This window comes from Arabidopsis lyrata (genome assembly GCF_000004255.2).
Source record: "Arabidopsis lyrata subsp. lyrata unplaced genomic scaffold ARALYscaffold_7, whole genome shotgun sequence".
Classification (NCBI taxonomy): Eukaryota; Viridiplantae; Streptophyta; class Magnoliopsida; order Brassicales; family Brassicaceae; genus Arabidopsis; species Arabidopsis lyrata.
This window is the reverse complement of record NW_003302549.1, coordinates 14,410,900-14,429,460: the sequence shown is the minus strand read 5'-3', so window position 1 is coordinate 14,429,460 and position 18,561 is coordinate 14,410,900. Positions and strand designations below refer to the sequence as shown.

At 39.6% G+C, this 18,561-nt stretch overlaps 2 protein-coding genes and 1 long non-coding RNA gene across 4 annotated transcripts; 1 reads left to right on the top strand and 2 right to left on the bottom strand.

Annotated features, from left to right (window-relative positions):
* Positions 1-4,517: 4,517 nt before the first annotated feature.
* LOC110226500 lies at positions 4,518-4,970 on the bottom strand. Its single transcript, XM_021018429.1, has one exon. The coding sequence runs from the start codon at positions 4,956-4,958 to the stop codon at positions 4,518-4,520; it is 441 nt and encodes a 146-aa protein (XP_020874088.1). The 5' UTR covers positions 4,959-4,970.
* Positions 4,971-14,941: 9,971 nt separating this feature from the next.
* LOC9304390 (MLP-like protein 328) lies at positions 14,942-16,024 on the top strand. Its single transcript, XM_002870292.2, has 2 exons — positions 14,942-15,241; positions 15,555-16,024. The coding sequence occupies exons 1-2, from the start codon at positions 15,055-15,057 to the stop codon at positions 15,821-15,823; spliced, it is 456 nt and encodes a 151-aa protein (XP_002870338.1). The 5' UTR covers positions 14,942-15,054; the 3' UTR covers positions 15,824-16,024.
* A 79-nt stretch (positions 16,025-16,103) lies between these two features.
* LOC110226023 lies at positions 16,104-17,658 on the bottom strand. Of its 2 annotated transcripts, XR_002330140.1 has the most exons (3): positions 17,331-17,658; positions 16,625-16,704; positions 16,104-16,215 (listed from the first exon to the last, which is right to left on the bottom strand). It is a non-coding gene; the product is annotated as an uncharacterized LOC110226023 (long non-coding RNA). The 2 variants fall into 2 exon arrangements; XR_002330139.1 differs by lacking the exon at positions 16,104-16,215 and having other exon boundaries at positions 16,340-16,704; positions 17,331-17,653.
* Positions 17,659-18,561: the final 903 nt, after the last annotated feature.

Here is an 18,561-nt window from a genome sequence, read left to right as displayed (position 1 = left end):
CGCAGAGCTTTGGGCCAGTGGAGATCTTTCCAAATTCGATATAAAAGATTTTGTGAAGGAATACCACGAAGCAAAGGAAAGTTCCAAAGATCAAAATTCCAAAAGCTCAAGGTTAACCAACGAGGAAGAACCAAGGAATTTTAAGGGTAAGATCAATGTTATTCTAGGAGGTTCCAAATTTTGTGGAGATTCGATAAGTTCCATCAAGAAACATAGACAAAATGTCCTACTCAAAGCAAGCTTAAGCGAAGAAGTCGATTTTCAAGGTGCATCAATATCATTTAATGAAGAAGAAACGCGGTACCTCGAAAGACCTCATAATGATGCTCTAGTCATTACCCTTGATGTTGCCAACTTCGAAGTATCAAGTATCCTTATAGATACAAGCAGTTCGGTCGATTTGATCTTTTTAAGTACTTTAGAAAGAATGGGAATTAGTCGGGCGGACATAGTGGGGCCTCCGTCCCCATTAGTTGCATTCACAAGTGAGTCAGCCATGTCTCTCGGGACAATTAAGCTACCGGTCCTTGCGAAAAAGGTATCGAAGATCGTGGACTTCGTTGTCTTCGATAAGCCCGCAGCTTACAACATCATCCTCAGGACTCCCTGGATTTATCAAATGAAAGCAGTCCCCTCTACATATCATCAATGTATCAAATTTCCAACATCAAGAGGAGTGGAAACAATTCGGGGAGATCAAGAAGCTTCACGGACGTGTTATCTAGCTAGCCACCGTATGAAGATTAAATAGCAATTAACGAAGCCCGCAAAAGAGGGACTAAGAACAAAATTTCCTAGCGGGCAGAAGAAAGACGATGTAGTAATCGAAGTGGTGTTGGAAGAAGACAAGCCGGACCGGAAAATTCGAATTGGGGCAACTTTGACTGGCCAAATAAAAGAAGCTTTGATTGAACTCTTAAGGAAAAACAAAACATCGTTTGCATGGTCAGCAGCGGACATGCCTGGCATAAATCCAAGTATAATTTGTCATGAACTAAATGTGGATCCAAGCTTCAAACCGGTCAAACAAAAAAGAAGAAAGCTTGGAGTGGAACGAGCAAAAATAGTAAATGACGAAGTGGATAAACTTTTGAAGATATGGTCCATAAGAGAAGTGCAATATCCGGAATGTGTAGCAAACACTGTCGTTATCAAGAAGAAGAATGGGAAAGATAGGGTTTGCATCGACTTCACAGACCTCAATAAAGCATGTCCCAAAGACAGTTTCCCGCTCCCACATATAGATCGACTTGTAGAGTCCACCGCTGGGAACGAGCTGTTAACATTCATGGACGCCTTCTCGGGTTATAATCAAATAATGATGAACCCTGAAGACCAAGAAAAAACGTCATTTATCACTGATAGGGGTATCTATTGTTACAAGGTAATGCCTTTTGGTTTGAAAAATGCAGGAGCAACTTATCAACGGTTGGTTAACAAAATGTTCCATAATCATCTCGGGAAAACAATGGAAGTCTACATAGATGATATGTTGGTTAAATCGTTAAAGAAAGAGGATCACGTTAAACATTTAGAGGAATGTTTTGATATTCTCAATAAATATCAAATGAAGCTGAACCCTGCGAAGTGCACATTTGGAGTCCCATCCGGAGAATTTCTTGGCTATATCGTGACAGAAAGAGGGATTGAAGCCAATCCAAATCAAATTAACGCCTTTCTAAACATGCCATCTCCAAGAAACTTCAAAGAAGTATAACGGTTGACTGGGCGTATTGCGGCTCTGAATCGTTTTATTTCGAGATCGACAGATAAGTCGTTACCTTTCTACCAAATTCTAAAAGGGAACAAAGGATTCCTTTGGGATAAGAAGTGTGAAAAAGCTTTTGGGCAGCTTAATGCATACTTAACCACTCCACCTATACTGTCCAAACCGGAAGTGGATGAAAAACTTTATTTGTACGTGTCGGTTTCAAACCACGCGGTTAGTGGAGTCTTGGTTCGGGAAGACCGCGGGGAGCAGAAACCAATTTACTACGTAAGCAAGTCAATGACGGATCCGGAAACCAGATACACAATGATGGAAAAACTTGCACTCGCGGTGGTAACTTCGGCTCGGAAGCTCCACCCATATTTTCAATCCCATCCGGTTGAAGTATTAACCAACCAACCACTCCGAACAATACTTCATAGTCCAAGTCAGTCCGGACGTTTGGCGAAATGGGCGGTGGAGTTAAGCGAGTACGATATAGAATTCAAAAGCCGGATCAGTATGAAAGCTCAGGTTTTAGCAGATTTCTTAACCGAGCTACCAATACCTGGAACGATAGAGCAACCGGAGAACCAAACTTGGAAATTACATGTAGATGGGTCTTCAACAAAGCAAGGATCCGAAGTGGGAATCAAGTTGGAGTCTCCAACATCAGAAATTCAGAACAATCGTTCCGATTGTTATTCAATGCCTCTAATAACGAGGCAGAATACGAAGCCCTGATTGCCAGACTTCGATTGGCACAAGGAGTTGGAGCTAAGGAAATATTGGCTTATTGCGATTCGCAATTAGTAGTTAACCAGTTTAATGGAGATTATGAAGCCATAGACTCAAGAATGGAAGCGTACCTTGAAGTGGTGAAGGATCTATCTAAAAAGTTCTCGAAATTCAAATTAATCCGCATACCTCGGGGAGAGAATACAACTGCAGATGCACTTGCCGCATTGGCGTCAACATCAGATCCTGAGTTGAAAAGAGTTATTCCAGTGGAATGCATTTCAGAGCGAAGCATTCAAGACAACAAAGAAACCCTCGTCGTTACAAGGTCTCGAGCAGCGGCACGCGACCGTGGCGAACCAGAGATCGAACCGCCACCCAACAAACGGAGGAAGTCAAGGGGATCAAATACATCTAACAAGCAACCCGTTGTCTTAGCTGAAGATGTGATTCCAGAAACAATATTAGAAACCGCGCCGTTAATCGAGGAGGATGTTCTTGAACCAAATGAACATCCCGAGCCAGAGCCACGAGTATTTCACAAGGTTGACCAAATTCCGGCTAAAGACTGGGGGGCTGACTGGAGGGAGCCAATAAAGCACTACATTATGACAGGCGAGCTCCCAAAGAATAAGTGGCAAGCCAGAAAAATGAGAATCGTTAGCGCGAAATTTTGTCTTTCAAAAGACACATTGTATAGACGAGGTGTTAGTGACCCTTACCTATTATGCATTTTTGGGCCCGAAGTCGAAATCGTTATGAGCGAAGTGCATGAAGGATTATGTGGGAGTCATTCATCAGGAAGGGCTATGGCTTTTAAAGTTAAGAGAATGGGATATTATTGGCCCACTATGATTACAGATTGTGTTAAGTTCGCCCAAAGATGTAAGCGCTGCCAACTCCATGCACCATTGATCCATCAACCGTCGGAATTATTCTCCTCCATTTCAGCCCCATACCCGTTTATGAGGTGGTCAATAGACATCATTGGACCGTTGCACAAATCAACTCGAGGTGTACAATACCTTTTAGTCCTCACGGACTACTTTTCGAAATGGATTGAAGCTGAGGCGTATGTTGGTATCAAGGATTCGGCGGTAAAGACCTTTATTTGGAAAAACATTATATGTCGACATGGAGTTCCGTACGAAATAGTTACTGATAATGGACCACAATTCATTTCACACGAGTTTGATGCCTTTTGTGCGGAGTGGGGAATCAAAGTTAGTTATTCTACTCCACGATATCCGCAAGGAAACGGTCAAGCTGAAGCCGCGAACAAGACAATATTGAGCAATCTCAAGAAACGCTTAAGTCATCTAAAGGGAGGATGGTATGAAGAACTCCAACCCGTCCTGTGGGCCTATCGTACAACCCCTAGGCGATCTACAGGGGAAACTCCATTCTCTTTGGTTTATGGCATGGAGGCGGTAGTACCAGCTGAACTTAATGTGCCCGGACTTCGCCGAACAGAAGCACCGTTAAATGAGGAAGAAAATTCAGCAATGCTTAATGATTCACTAGATACCATAAATGAAAGGCGTGATCAAGCTTTGATTCGGATTCAGAATTACCAGCAGGCAGCAGCCCGATATTACAACTCTAAAGTCAAAAGTAGGCCGTTCTTCGTGGGAGATTATGTGTTAAGACGCGTTTTTGACAATAAAAAAAGAAGAAGGCGCCGGTAAACTTGGTATTAATTGGGAAGGACCTTATATTGTTACCGAAGTGGTTCGAAACGGTGTTTATAGGCTGAAAGACTTAGAAGACATACCAATCAAGCGACCTTGGAATGTGATCAACCTAAAGAAGTTCTATGTTTAAAGCTACATGCATTTTTTATGTACATGAACTACGGTGTGGCTTGATCCCGAAATGGGTACGTAGGCAGCTCGGAAACGAGTTCAGCTATTAATAAAAAATCTTGTTTTATATCTGTATTAAAGGAAAAGGTTCGACCGTGCGAACAAGCGAAGCAAATAAAGTTCGGCTATGCGAACATACAAGAGATTGGAAAAGGAGCGTTTATTTAAGCAAATAAGGCAAAATATCCCTCATCGTACACATCGGATTATGGAGATCTTGTTGACGAACAGAACACTTCGACTCCTTGGCCAGCAAGGTCAAGGATTGACAACATGCAGTCTGGAATTCGAGCGAAGTCAGAGATTCCGAGTTCTATCCATTCTCCGGGGTGAGATTCAAGGATGTGGAGATCTCTTGATACCGTAGTAAGCCTGCGTTGCATCCGGTTAATTCTCTTCCGGAGTCTCCTCTTTTCCAATGTAAGCTTCCGATGCTGAAGCGTGAGTGCCTCTATGAATGCCATCGCTGTTCCTTGGTCTCTAATGGGGAGATCCCTGATCAAAGCACATGGAGCTCGGATCTGAGATCTGAAGAAGCCGCGAGGTGGAGGAGTTTGCCTGTTTGGCTCATTTGGAACGTCTTCGTTTATCATTCCGATCCTGGAGAAGTCGGGCATAGATTCTGAACATCGAAGGTTGAACTCCATGTCTGTTAAAATGAAAGAGACCGGTGAGGAGAAAAGAGAAGCTGAGACTATAATTTATAGGAATGTCATATTCCTAAGTTAGCTGCGGATTCTATCCTAGGAATGGAGTGATTCGCAGAGAGATTTATGCCCTCGAACAGATCCTGCATTAAAAGACGCATCTCCTAGAATATTTGAAAAATAAGGAAAATTGCAAATGTTTCCATAAATAAAAAGGGGCCGAAGCCCGTTATGAGTTCAAAATAAGTGAAGAAGTTGGAGGACATTTATGGAAGAGGCTCAGGAACAGGCTCCTTCATCGCCGGTTTAGTCTTCGAAGTGGACGCCTTGTTCTTGGCATCCACTTCGGGATGATCCCGAACGTGTTTCCGACAGGTGCTGGCCTCCTCCTCGTCTTCTTCTTCGCTGTCAGATGGAACGGTATAGACCGGGGCATTCACGGGACCCGGGACTCCTTTAGCACGGAGATACATCCGAAGCATCTTCGGGATCTCAGCGACAGAATCAAAGTTCCGCCATTCCCATTGAAAGGGGTCACTTTCCAAAGCCCGTATTTTCCTCTCCACCCGAGCGATGCGAGCCTCGAGTGTCTGCCTTTTAAGGCCTAGCCGCTGCCTCTCTTCACACAAGCGACGGTGTTTATCGGCAACCTAGCATAAAGATGAATGAATAAGAAGAAACATAAAGTTTTTAATCAAAGACGACAGATATTAACCTTGTCAATAAAGTCGCAAGCCTCTTTTTTCTCCTTTGAAGGAAAGTGAAAGACGGCGTGAGGGAAGAGAACGCCGGCCGGTTCAAAGCCGTCGCCGGACAAGAAGAGTGGGCTGTCGGGATCAACGGGGGCTACTTTTTCGTTTTCCATTCTTGTAATATTCCACAAGTAAGATTCTAAAAGCGTATTTAAATAAAGCTTAGATATAGGTAAGCCTTTATTTATAATGATTTAGGGTTTGTCTTGGAACCATAAATCCAATAATGGTAGTGTGCCCGAGTGGTTTAAACCATTTTTGGAAAATCGAGAAAAGGCAGTTTTTGCATTAAAGATGAGCCGTTTTCCCTACTTTTGAGAAATAAGAAGGGAAAAAGCAACAGTCGCATTAACTACAAAAGTTTCTAAGGCCCAAGCCCAATAAATTTATCGAGTTGACTAAACCCGAAGTGGGGAACTCGCTTTAAGCCGAGCTCAGTTCTCGCATTCTTAAGGGAAAGGTCTGATCAGCCTAAAAATCCCAAAAGCATAACCACAAGGCCACAAAAAGTTAAAAGCGGACTTTGCAAACCCGCATATAATTTTAACCAAACCCCCTTGGGTCATAACCTAGAAAGGTTTAAAAGCCTCCTCAGGCAAATATCTTGTTCAAAAGAAATGATAAAGCCTCCTTAGGCCAAAAATAAGTTCGAAATTAAGTTTAAACTAAATGGGACAATCCCCAGTTTAAAGTGGACATAGCCACTACGGATCGACCTCCACCTTGGACTCCGGCTCAGCTGTCAAAGTTTCACTCGCCTCCATTAATTGGCGCTTGATCAGATGAAGCTCCCGGACCACCCTCCGCGGTACAACCATCCTCCGGAGTGACCTCCGGCACCGCAGGAACTTCGGGTGGGACAACGTCTTCCGTCTCACTTGAGCCTAGAAAAAATAATTCCAGTCAATCAAAGGTACAAGGTAAGAAAAGGTAATGAGTATCAAGAGCCAAAAGTTACCCGCCTAGTCTAGACCCGATTCGCTTATAGGAGGAGATTCTGTGAAGAATTCCTCAAAGTCCTGCGGGTTGAAAGTCGAAGCGGGAAGAGCTGCCAAACTACTCCGCTTTTCAGAAAGATTGGTCGACATTTCGGCCCTCTCTTGCACCTCGGAGAAATCTGCATCATGGATTTGGTCCAACAGAATCAAATTGCTCTCGTGCTCCTTGACGTCTGATTCCAGATCTGACCTAGCCTTCTCGGTTTGAATGAAGCGGATGGCCCCCTGGATCAACTCCATCCCGCGTCCCTTAACATCTTTTCTGGCTTTCGATGCTGACCTTGCCAACTCGGAATCACGCAACTTGGCTAACGCCTTGTACTTCGCGTTAAGCTCGATAAGTTGGTTGTTTAGGGTATCGGCGGTTGATTCGGATTCATGGAGTCTACCCTGAACACCAGAAAGTTCATCCTGGAGTTTGTAATTCCGGTCATACTGGTCTTGCAGCTCCCCCTTTATCTGCGCAAGTTCGGATGTTAAACTGTCGATCTTGTCCTCCAGATCGTGCTTGGAGCCGGCAGAAGAACTGAGTTCAGCCTCAAGAGCTGAGAATTTCTTCTTCCACATGTCAATCTCCTTCTCCCGTCCAATGACCAACCCTTCGTAATGTTCAATCATGTCGTTAAGTTCGCTGTGAGCCTGGCATTATATATAAACCCGGGATGGCGAGTCAGTTTGCAGAATGGCAATACATAAAAGAAAAAAAAAATAAAAAATGGAACTAACCCGAGATGAATGATGAGCGTGAAGCAAATAGCGTTCACGAATCGTAGGGCGCCACTTGTCGAAGTCTGGCAAGATCGAACCCGATCGGGTCTTGAAGCATCGGAAGGCGCTGCCTTCTTTCTCCATAGCTGCGAAGAAGGAAGAGTTGTAAAAATTGGAATCTTAATAGAGACAAAAACGTTTAAGTATGTGTAAGTCACCAAACCTGAAAGCGATTTGACTTGAGGGACAAGAGCAAGCTTTAACCTCGAGGAAGCATCTCGAGATTCAGAATCTCCCTTTTTAGGGGATGCACTCCGAGCAGTCTTTTCGCTGTCGGGCTGGGAAGAAGAAGTCATGTCAACAGGTCGGGGAGGACCCATTGGTTCAGTGGGAGGGGATGATCGAGGTGAACGGTCAGTCCGGGCCCTTGATTTCTCCCTTCGCGGAGACGAGTCACTACGGGACGACTTGTCCCTCTTCCTACGAACCAAATTCTTAAGTGGTTCATTGCTGAAATCGTCTCGGGGAGGACGAGGAGAATCACGACGAGGAGACCGCTCTCTCTGAGGAGAACGTTCGTCATGACGTTCACGACGAGGTGTTAGCCTATAAGCAGCAACGGATCTGGCGCCCTCGGAGCTGTTATCATCAACCAGCAGGGTCCTGCTGTAGTCTTTTTTGTCAATGGCGGCCGCAAGGAACGCCTTGTTTTCATCACAAGCCTCTGCTATCGGCTTGGAGAGTTTCTTATGCTGGGCAGTAAGGGCCCGAGCTAACATTCCCTGAGTTGAGGGAGGAGGCGGAAGACGATGAAGTAGATTGGGAGGACTCATCCTGAGTTTTCGGTTGGCCTCGACAAACCGATCGAGGGTGAAAGAATTCCAAAGGGTTTCCCCTTCGAGGATTGTTTTGAAGAACTTGACAAATTCTTCAGTCGGGAGAGTTGAAGCGATGAGAGCTGCGAAGTGAAACAACGAATTTGGTCAGTAAAAAAAAATAAAATGAACAGGAAAGGAATATACGACCTAGTCTCTACCAGGCTTCGTAGACCACTTCGATGGGAGTACATCAGAAAGATTCCCAATCGAAGCAGGAGTTTTCTTAATCAGGAACCAAGGATGGTGCCAGTTTTCATCCTTGTTCGGGTGGTGCGAGATGACGTTTCTATTTGCATTTGGGTATGCCGAGAAGTATCCCGTTTTCTTTGACGAACTTCTCACACTTAGAAGTTCATTCAGCTCGGGGACTCCAATGATGTAGCCAGCCTCTGCCGCAACGGTTATAATCCCGAGGATGGTTCGGAGGGGATTGGGGGTTAGTTGAGGTAAAGCAATCTCAAGAGCCACCAGGAATCGAATTAGGGCTTCGGGAATGGGGAAGGTCAATCCGCAGCCCTTGAAGTAAATTTCGTAAACACAAAAATACCAGTCACGGTGGTTCTCCGGAGATTCCGTAGGATCGGCTATTTGTGCATCCGCTATGATTCCAGGAGGAATTTGACAAAGCCCCTTTAATCGCTCAAGGGGTTGAAGAGTACAGGTAGATTTGTAATGAGGACCGGCGATATCGTTAGGACGAGTGCATTCGTCATTACTAGAACGCCTCTCATCGTAAGACGGAGATTCAGGTCTCTCAGAATCGGAAGTTATCGGAGGAAAATGAAAAATTCAAGGTTCGGCGAAGAAAGTTTCGGCGAAGAAAAGTAGAGAGAAGTTTTGATTAAAGCACAAAAGTAAAAGAAGAAAATGATGGTGAAAAGAAGTTACCTTACACAAACTAAATGATGAAACCGCCTCGGAAGTTGTGTGGGAAGTGGGAAGGTTTTTCCCGTTTTAATAGTAAATAATTAATATACGGTCATAATGATGACAGATGTCACTCGGATAAAAATGGCTAGTGCCGAAATTAAAGGAGTGATGAGATTTTCGGCGGGAAATCAGAAAGATTCTCGAGCGCAATCTTTGGTCATTCAAGCATTTAAAGTCCTCCGAATTGGAATGGCACTTCGAAGAACTTGGGGGGCTAATTATTGGTGTCGGATCCCGCACGAGAAGTCCGAGACCAACCAAAGATTGCCACGTAGACAGGATAACGACCCATAAAGGATAAAGCCCACTAGACCCACAAGTCAAAAGAACAGTCGGAGTGGTTGTCAACGTGAAGAGAGTCCGAAGTGACTGCACCTCGACACGAGTCCGGAGACGAAGTCATGATTAAGTCGGTCCTAAGGACATTTGGGCCAAAAGGTGAGGCCCATAAAGATCGGAGTCAACTCAAATTCAAACGTTGAGCATTAAAGTCAAAGATCAAAACGGACACATTTAAGAGAGAATAATTGTACTTAATTATTCATTTTAATGTCGTTTCTCTATGTATAAATATAAAGGTCAATGGCCATGTAAAAGGGGATCTTCCTCTAGAGAAAGAAATACTATAGCAATTTTCGTAGCAATTCATAAGTTTTTACATATTCGTTTTTGTCCCTCAAGAGTAATCTTTCCTACTTAATAAAAATACTTGAGTGTGTGAATCCGACATCCACAGATGCAGGATATTTATCAGATCCACACAAAGCTCGATCACAAACAGGATACGTATTCACGATTGGAGGTACTGTTATATCATGGCGTTCTCAGAAGCAGACGCTTGTAGCAACTTCTTCAAATCATGCTGAAATCATCGCACTCCATGAAGCGAGTAGAGAATGCGTATGTCTACGATCAATAAGTCGACACATTCAACCAAGTAGTGGAATTCGTCTGAATACGGAGCCAACTATCTTATATGAAGACAATGCTGCATGTGTTGCTCAGACAAATGAAGGTGATGTGCGTAGAATTTCACTTCAGAACTTTTACCTGAAAGACTACACGTTAAACTGCAAGTGCACAGTAATCAGAGTAGTATTTAAGAATCGATTCCACAGAGAGTGTAGCTACAGGTTATTGAATTCAATGAAAAGATCTAGCTAAGACAAAACTAAACTTTGGGGTTTTGGTTTTGGGTTTCCTAATAACTAATGCAATGAAATGAGAAAGCAAATAAATGAAAGCTAAGATGATAATCGGTTGTAAACTAATATGACTAAGGCGTTGGGCGTTCTGGAGTTTCTCCGAGAATCATGGTTCTCGATTAACTAGGGTTTAGATCTCTAGGGTTTTTATGTTTTTATTCTAGTTCATAACTACGAAAGGCGAATGAACGAGTTATCCTATGTTATAGAATAAGCCGGCAAATCTCCCTATACTCCGTTACTCAACTGACGCAGGCAACGACGCATAGATCGACGCATTAGGGTTGGATTCGCTAAGTACTCTAAGTCATGTTACTCAACTTACGCAAGCAACAACACAAAGGATAGGTAACACTATGTCCGAGATTAGGTTTACCCGATTAAAGCTCCTAACCTCTTGGATCAGCGTTTGGTCATCAATCCAAACACATGCATTAGGTAAAAGATGTCCCAAAAGAATCTAAGTATGAACAAAATAATAGATCTATAAACCTAATATGATTTGAACCATGAATCCCCTTTGAATCACCCCATAAAACCCAACAAAGAAACCTACTCGCTCATGATGCAAAGAAACGACATAGAGATGAAGTAGAAAAGCATAATAAACGAATATGAATAAATAAAGGGGGTTCAAAGGAAACTTCTCTAGTGTCACAGAAGATACTTGTCTCCCCAAAAGTCTTGAAAGAAAGAGAAGAAGAAAGAGTAGAAGAGAAAACAATGAAGAATAAAAGAGAGAAAGCTTCAAAGGATGACTTCTTTGGGATGCAAGAGCTTCGACGAGGTTGAGCTAGGAGAGCTGAGAGTCTCGTCGATGGAGGCTGCGAGATCTAGGTTTAGGAGGCGGTGAAGAGCTGTGAAGAGGCTGTAGGGTTTCTTCAACTTGTCTCGGTATTTTTAGGCTTCGATTAGGTCAAGGGGCAAAACCGTCATTTTCCATGGATTAGGTTAAATGAGGCACGAATTTCTGGACAGGGTACGACGTGTGATGACCGGGGTGGAGTGTGAGAAGCAGCTCGGGCACGGGCACTCACGACCGGGGGCTCCAGGAGGCGCCGGTCCGGTCACAAGCCTGTCTGGCTGGTCCGGGACATGTCTTCACTCTTCAGGGCATAACTTCCGATTGGCTCGTTGAAAAGCTCCGATTCCACTTCGAGGTGAAACTAGATTCTCGTAGATTTCCATAGCCACCAAGATCTTGTGATTTGGTAATTGGGAAGACCTCGAACGGACGCCATACTTCTGAGGTACAGAAACTGTCTTGAAACGGGATTTGATCGTCTTTTACTCCTTTTTGCTTGAAAACACATTATTCATTCTTGAAGCATAAATACTTGAAATCATCCTTGAAATCTCCAATATCTCCTGTTTTCTCCATGAAAAACCTAAATAAAACATAGTAAAAGTAGGCTAAAATACGATGTTATCAGAAGGATATATCAAAAGCGATAGAACCAAACATATCCCTCCGAAGTTCTTTTCATACACCCAAGAGATCGTGAAGAATAAAGACATTGAAGTAAGATATGTCCGATCATCCGAGAATTCTGCAGATCTCTTCACAAAATCATTGCCCACCTCTATGTTCAGGAAACATGTTCATAATATTGGAATGCGTCGTCAACAAGACTTGTAAGTTATGATCCTGATCATTCGAGGGGGAGCTTGCGCGGTTGCACTCTTTTTACCTACTATGGTTTTTCCCACCGGGTTTTCCTAGAAAGGTTTTTAATGAGGCAACATAAGATCTTACGCAAGAGACATAGTGACACTGGTCTCCAAGGGGGAGTGTTATAAAAGTCGTAAAAAGGAGGAATCTTAAAGTCGCAAAAAGATGCGCACATGGGTTAAACGTTTCGTTGTTTATTAATTTATGTGGAGTCAACCGTCACTATGCATGCATAGTAATTTTTTTTTTTACGTTTATATAAACGAACGATTTCGTTCGTTGTAAAACACACTTCATACTTCAATTATAAGAGAAGTAATAAGCATCTCTTTCTCTCTCGTCTTGTACTATTCAGTATCCCGATCTTTTTGCGAGTATAAATTATTTCTCCATTATTTATATTTATATACATCATAAATAAAATAATTATTTATAACAAAAACAAGATTTTATGAAAGTTTTTTCTTTTATTATATGGTAGACTAGGTGACTTTGTTATCATGAAAGGGAAAGGTTGGTCACACATAAAAGTCTCATAGAGCCAAGACAAACATATTTCATTTAGTAGTTAATACTACATTATTGATCGTTCTAGACAGGGATGTTTAACCCCATTCGCTTTTAAAAAAAAACATATTAAATTCAGGGTATAATATTTTACTTCTTAGAGGATAATTAACCCCATCAACATAATATTGAATCTCTGTCAATGGGACAACAAACGCGTGGAAAACCTTCGGCCAATAAGACCATTTTCATTGAGAGTGTCTAGGTGAGACACTTTTCAATAAAACAGAATAAAAATTTTAAAAAAGGAAGAGAGAGGACATAAACGTTGAGAAACTCTAAGACACTCATTTTTACAGTTGTTTTCTTCTGATTGGTTTAAATAAACAATTAAATAATAAAAAAATTAATATTATTTTATTTGTCAGACATTCGACAGAGTTTCTGACCGATGAAGATGCTCTTATAACCTTAGTCTCTTATTTGATTTTGAGATGTCGCCAAGTCAAATTTTATTGGGTCGACGATGTACTTTCCCTCAAAACTTTCATGTAGCACCAGTTCCATCTAGACTTTCACCTTCTTTTTATTTCTACCCACAATCAAAGTTCTAAACTTATTTTCACATAGAATTAAATTTGAAAATAATAAATAATTAAATAATAATAAAATTAATATTATTTTATTTGTCAAACATTCGACAGAGTTTCTGACCGATGGAGATGCTCTTATAACCTTAGTCTCTTATTTGATTTTGAGATGTCGCCGAGTCAAATTTTATTGGGTCGACGATGTATTTTCCCTCAAAACTTTCATGTAGCACCAGTTCCATCAAGCCTTAACCTTCTTTTTATTTCTACCCACAATCAATAAAGTTCTAAACTTATTTTCACATAGAATTAAATTTGAAAATTTGTATATATAGAAGTTGGTTTTACTGGTTTACGACCTATAGATCTTATATCTAATCAAATGACATATCTGGTTCATTTAATTTTAATATACCCATTTTTACAGTTGTTTTCTTCTGATTAGTTTAAATAAACAATTAAATAATAAATAATTAAATAATAAAAAATTAATATTATTTTATTTGTCAGACATTCGACAGAGTTTCTGACTGATGGAGATGCTCTTATAACCTTAGTCTCTTATTTGATTTTGAGATGTCGCCGAGTCAAATTTTATTGGGTCGACGATGTATTTTCCCTCAAAACTTTCATGTAACACCAGTTCCATCTAGACTTTCACCTTCTTTTTATTTCTACCCACAATCAAAGTTCTAAACTTATTTTCACATAGAATTAAATTTGAAAATTTGTATATATAGAAGTTGGTTTTACTGGTTTACGACCTATAGATCTTATATCTAATCAAATGACATATCTGGTTCATTTAATTTTAATATACCCATATTAAAATGTGGTCGGCTTTTGGATTGCTTGTTTTTGTTTTGTTCAAATCTTTTTTTTTTTTTTTTTTTTTTGAATAACCGCTGGTCTCCCAAAGGCTTCCTAGGCCCAAGGACTAATCCCACGAGGCTGGCAATTCTCCTATGTAAACCTGCCAGTGGCCGTGCCTCGAACCCTGGTGGCGGAAGTCACAGCTGTGACCCTTTTAACACTAGGCCACAAGGCCCGGTTTGTTTTGTTCAAATCAGATCCGACTGATCGGATTAACACTACTTTCACCAAATAACTCATGTTCTTACCCTATATACCTATTCGCTCACATGTTTCAAAACACTTTAAAATATGCTTTATAATTATTTTTTTTTAAAAACACACTTTCTAAAACTGTCGTTTTCAGCCAGGTTTCTATCGGTTCACCTATTTTCTCTTTTGTAGAGAGACGATAGTGATTGTTACCGGCTTCACTAGAATATGATTTATTTTCTATGGCTTGATCATGATTTTCTAGGCATGTATAATATTTTTGGCGAGAGGTTTCAGTAAAAGTGTAATTGATAATGTATATGTACCGACATCAATAAATATATCATATCAATAATGATCATCCAAATCTTTTTTTTGTTATGATAAGAACTTGGTAAACGTGAATCACTTCACAATTCAAAATAACCGTAAACTCTTTGGATCGACAAAACCCGAACCATAGCCAATCCCTACTATACGGGATAACATGACTTAGTGGAGTCGAAATCTGGTGGAGAAGGCGGAATCAAATTGACTTAACCACTTGACTGAAAGCACATCCCCATAGCCATTATTTAAAAGAAAAAATATCCAATTTGTAACATAATAGTGCAAGATATATGATGGAATTGTGGTAAAATAAATCATGTTTTTACGTTTCAACCGTTTCATTTTCTCTATATAAACGAAGGAGACCAGAAGTGTAAGTATATATGCATAAACCAAATTAAGAAGAAACAAAAAACACACTTCACTAGCTACCAAAGGAAGAGAGATAGAGAGAGAGGGAGATGGCGACTTCAGGAACATATGTGACGGAGGTTCCTTTGAAAGGATCAGCGGAGAAACACTACAAGCGGTGGAGGAATGAGAACCACCTCTTCCCCGACGCCATCGGTCACCACATCCAAGGTGTCGCCGTCCACGACGGCGAATGGGACTCCCATGGAGCCATCAAGATTTGGAACTACACATTAGGTAAAAATACACGTCTGAAAACTAAGGTTTTGAAAGTATGAAGAGATTCATTTATCAAACGTTTTGACCATATGTAAACTCATCCTCTCTGTAAATTTGATTAACTTTATTTATGAACCCGTGAAAATTTTATTTAGACAACTTTCCAAGATTTACGGATTTTTTTATAATTTTTGGTACGGAGTGATTCTTCCGAAAAGCAAAGTAATTTTCAACGTCTATGGAACAACCATACGTAATCTTGCCACTTAAAGCATCGGAAACAATCTTTGTGGAAGAATTAATCTCTTAATTAACCTAAACATATTTGAAGATGGGAAACCGGAGGTGTTCAAGGAGAGGAGGGAGATAGATGATGAGAATATGGCGGTGACGTTCAGAGGACTAGAAGGTCACGTAATGGAGCAGCTTAAAGTGTATGATACCATCTTACAGTTCATTCAAAAGTCGCCTGGTGATATCGTCTGCAAGATCACTATGACCTGGGAGAAGCGAACGGATGACTCGCCTGAGCCCAGCAACTACATGAAGTTGGTCAAGAGCCTCGCTGCTGACATGGACGCCCACGTTCTCAAAGCCTAAAAACCCCCCTCTCACGTAAACCCATCATCATCGTGTGTGTGTGTGTATCTTTTATGATGTTTTCAATATAATAAATGGGGTTTTGCATGTATGGTTTCATCTACTGTAATATGCTTTGATGTTGTTTATTATGGTCTGGGTTTCATGTATGTTCATTCATGTATCCTTGATGATTAATGATCATAAAGAGTAAGTGACCAATATTGTCTTTATTAGTGTTTCTCTATCTACTATACATTTTTGCAACACCTTTTGGAGTTCCTAATCAAATTTTGTTTAATTTTGACCCGGAATTAATTGTTTTTGACCCGAATATATGTCAATTGGATCCTTCCGATTTTGATATTTTACCCGACTTTGTTTCAATAGCAGATTTCCTTAATTGATATTCTCTACATTCAAAGCAAACAACATTTACTCTCTAATTAATTATTGAAAGATATGGAGAATATTTAAAGTAAATAAGTCTTCGGGATCACATAATTTGCTATAATCTCGCTTAAGTATTTTGTTTCCTTATTAGAAAGATCTACGAATTCTTCAATCTAATGCAATCATACCTATATTGTTCACAATCTCCGAAAAATCCTACTATTATTTAGCAATAACTTAAACTTCCCTAAAACAATGGTAACATTCCTTGCCAAATAAATGAATAATCCTTATTTGTTAGTCATATCTTAGATATTGTGCTTGCTGGCTAAGACTTTCAACACACGAGAATGCCAAAACCCTAAGCTTCTAAGTTATCTATAAATACCGTCATCTCTTTCACATTCTTCTAACTCATCAAACAAGTACCTCTTTTCATCAATCTCTTTACATCACCAAACTTTGAAATGACTCCTTCCTTCGCTTACCTCAGGTATGTTTAACTCATCCTACAACAAAGAAATTTGTCTTGAATCCATTAGTGTTGTGAAAATTAAGAAACAAACTAAACTAAGCAAGGCAGATTTGATGAACGATCAAGGTGAAAAAGAGAATGTGAAGGAAGAGAAACTTAATGATGGCAAGATGAAGAATTAGAAGATGAAGGAGTGATCTATTCCTATTTATGTTTTCAATATTTATGTTCATCTTTAAAATTGGTTTTCACATAACCTTAAATTTCAGCATCTTTACTTTAGACTTACTATGAAACAAAGAGCATACGATATAACTAGACTCTTCCACAATTGATGAAATCTAGAAGTCCAAATTTGCAACAAGAATTAAACAAGTCTTTAGTTTATACTTTGCATATCAATTTCTACCAATTGACACGGAAATCATCAACAAAAGAGATCAGGAAAAGGATTACAGTCCTGAACTTTGAATTTTTAATCATTTTCCTCTAATCTTACCAATTTCAGATTTGAAAATGGAACATTATTATTTGAGTTTTATTACCAAACTAAAGATTCTAAGAGATAACTATGTATTATATCATCATGTATGATCAGATTCATACTTAGCGAGAGCGAGAGAGAGAGAGAGAGAGAGTTATTGAGCTTGAAAATCTAACCTTCTTTCACAAACGATGATTACTTTCAGGAGATGCCTGGGTTCTCGCACGATGATAACAAGCTAAAAGTTGTAATCCAATTTCTGGAGTTTTTACAGTATCGTGATTTGTTTCTCTCTTCTCTTTGAAAGAATTGTTTCCAAACACGTAACTGTCCTAACTGTCCGAAATTGAATAGCAAGCCTTCCCCAATCAAATTCCCATCGAGCTTCTGAAATGCTTCAGATATGGTTCTCTGTTTGATCTCCTTCAACCTCCATTGTCCACTCTTCTTCTCAGCCTCGTGGAATCCGTACAAAATTACTCTCCTTCTTTCTAGCCACTTATGGGCTTTTTCTGATTCAAAATTGGTTCTCCTTAAAAGTGTGTTGGGCTAATTAGCCATTGGGTCATGCAACATTTTACTTCTCATGGTTTTAATAGAATATCGTTTATTCCAAACAAACGTAGTAGACTAAACTATTTTACATTTTATATTAGAATTCGTATAATATAATGTTTTTAAATAACATTTTTTAAACGAGTTGTTTGCATTATTTTAACTATATATCACTTTTCTAAATTTTAATTGTATAAAATAAATATAAATATTTTTAAAAATATTTATTATATGTAGCCAAATTATTTATTTCGAGTAAAATAAATTATTTATTTCATGAAATACATTATATAACAGTTATGTGATTATGTAAACCATTTAAATAGAATTTTTAAATTAACTTGAATTATATGTCTTTTAAATAAAAGTATTATTAAAAAAAAATTAATTTTACGGGACGGAGTTATATGGTGGAAAGGGTTTTGGTCTTTTCCTTCTTTATCTTAACATGACTATAAGCAAAAAAATCGACCCGATTTGGTGGGACGGGTTTTGGTCGATATTAATACGGGATGGTATACCATGGGTGAAATTCTAGAATTAACAATCAAAATATAATTATACAATCTTAAACACTAAAAATAAATGTATCTTAAAAATTTATATGTTTTAGTTATAAATAAAATTGATCCGCGGTATACCCAAAATCAAACATAAATTTATACGAATAAAACATACAAAAGATAATTAAAGGGTTTGTAATGTTTTAAACTTTGTTTGGTTTTTAATATTTTGTAAAAATTATGTAGTATCAAATAAACATGTTGTTAACACGAAATATGCAATGCAATCTATATTATTATCCTACCATTATGTTTAGTACACCAAGCAACTTTAAAATATTTGATATTT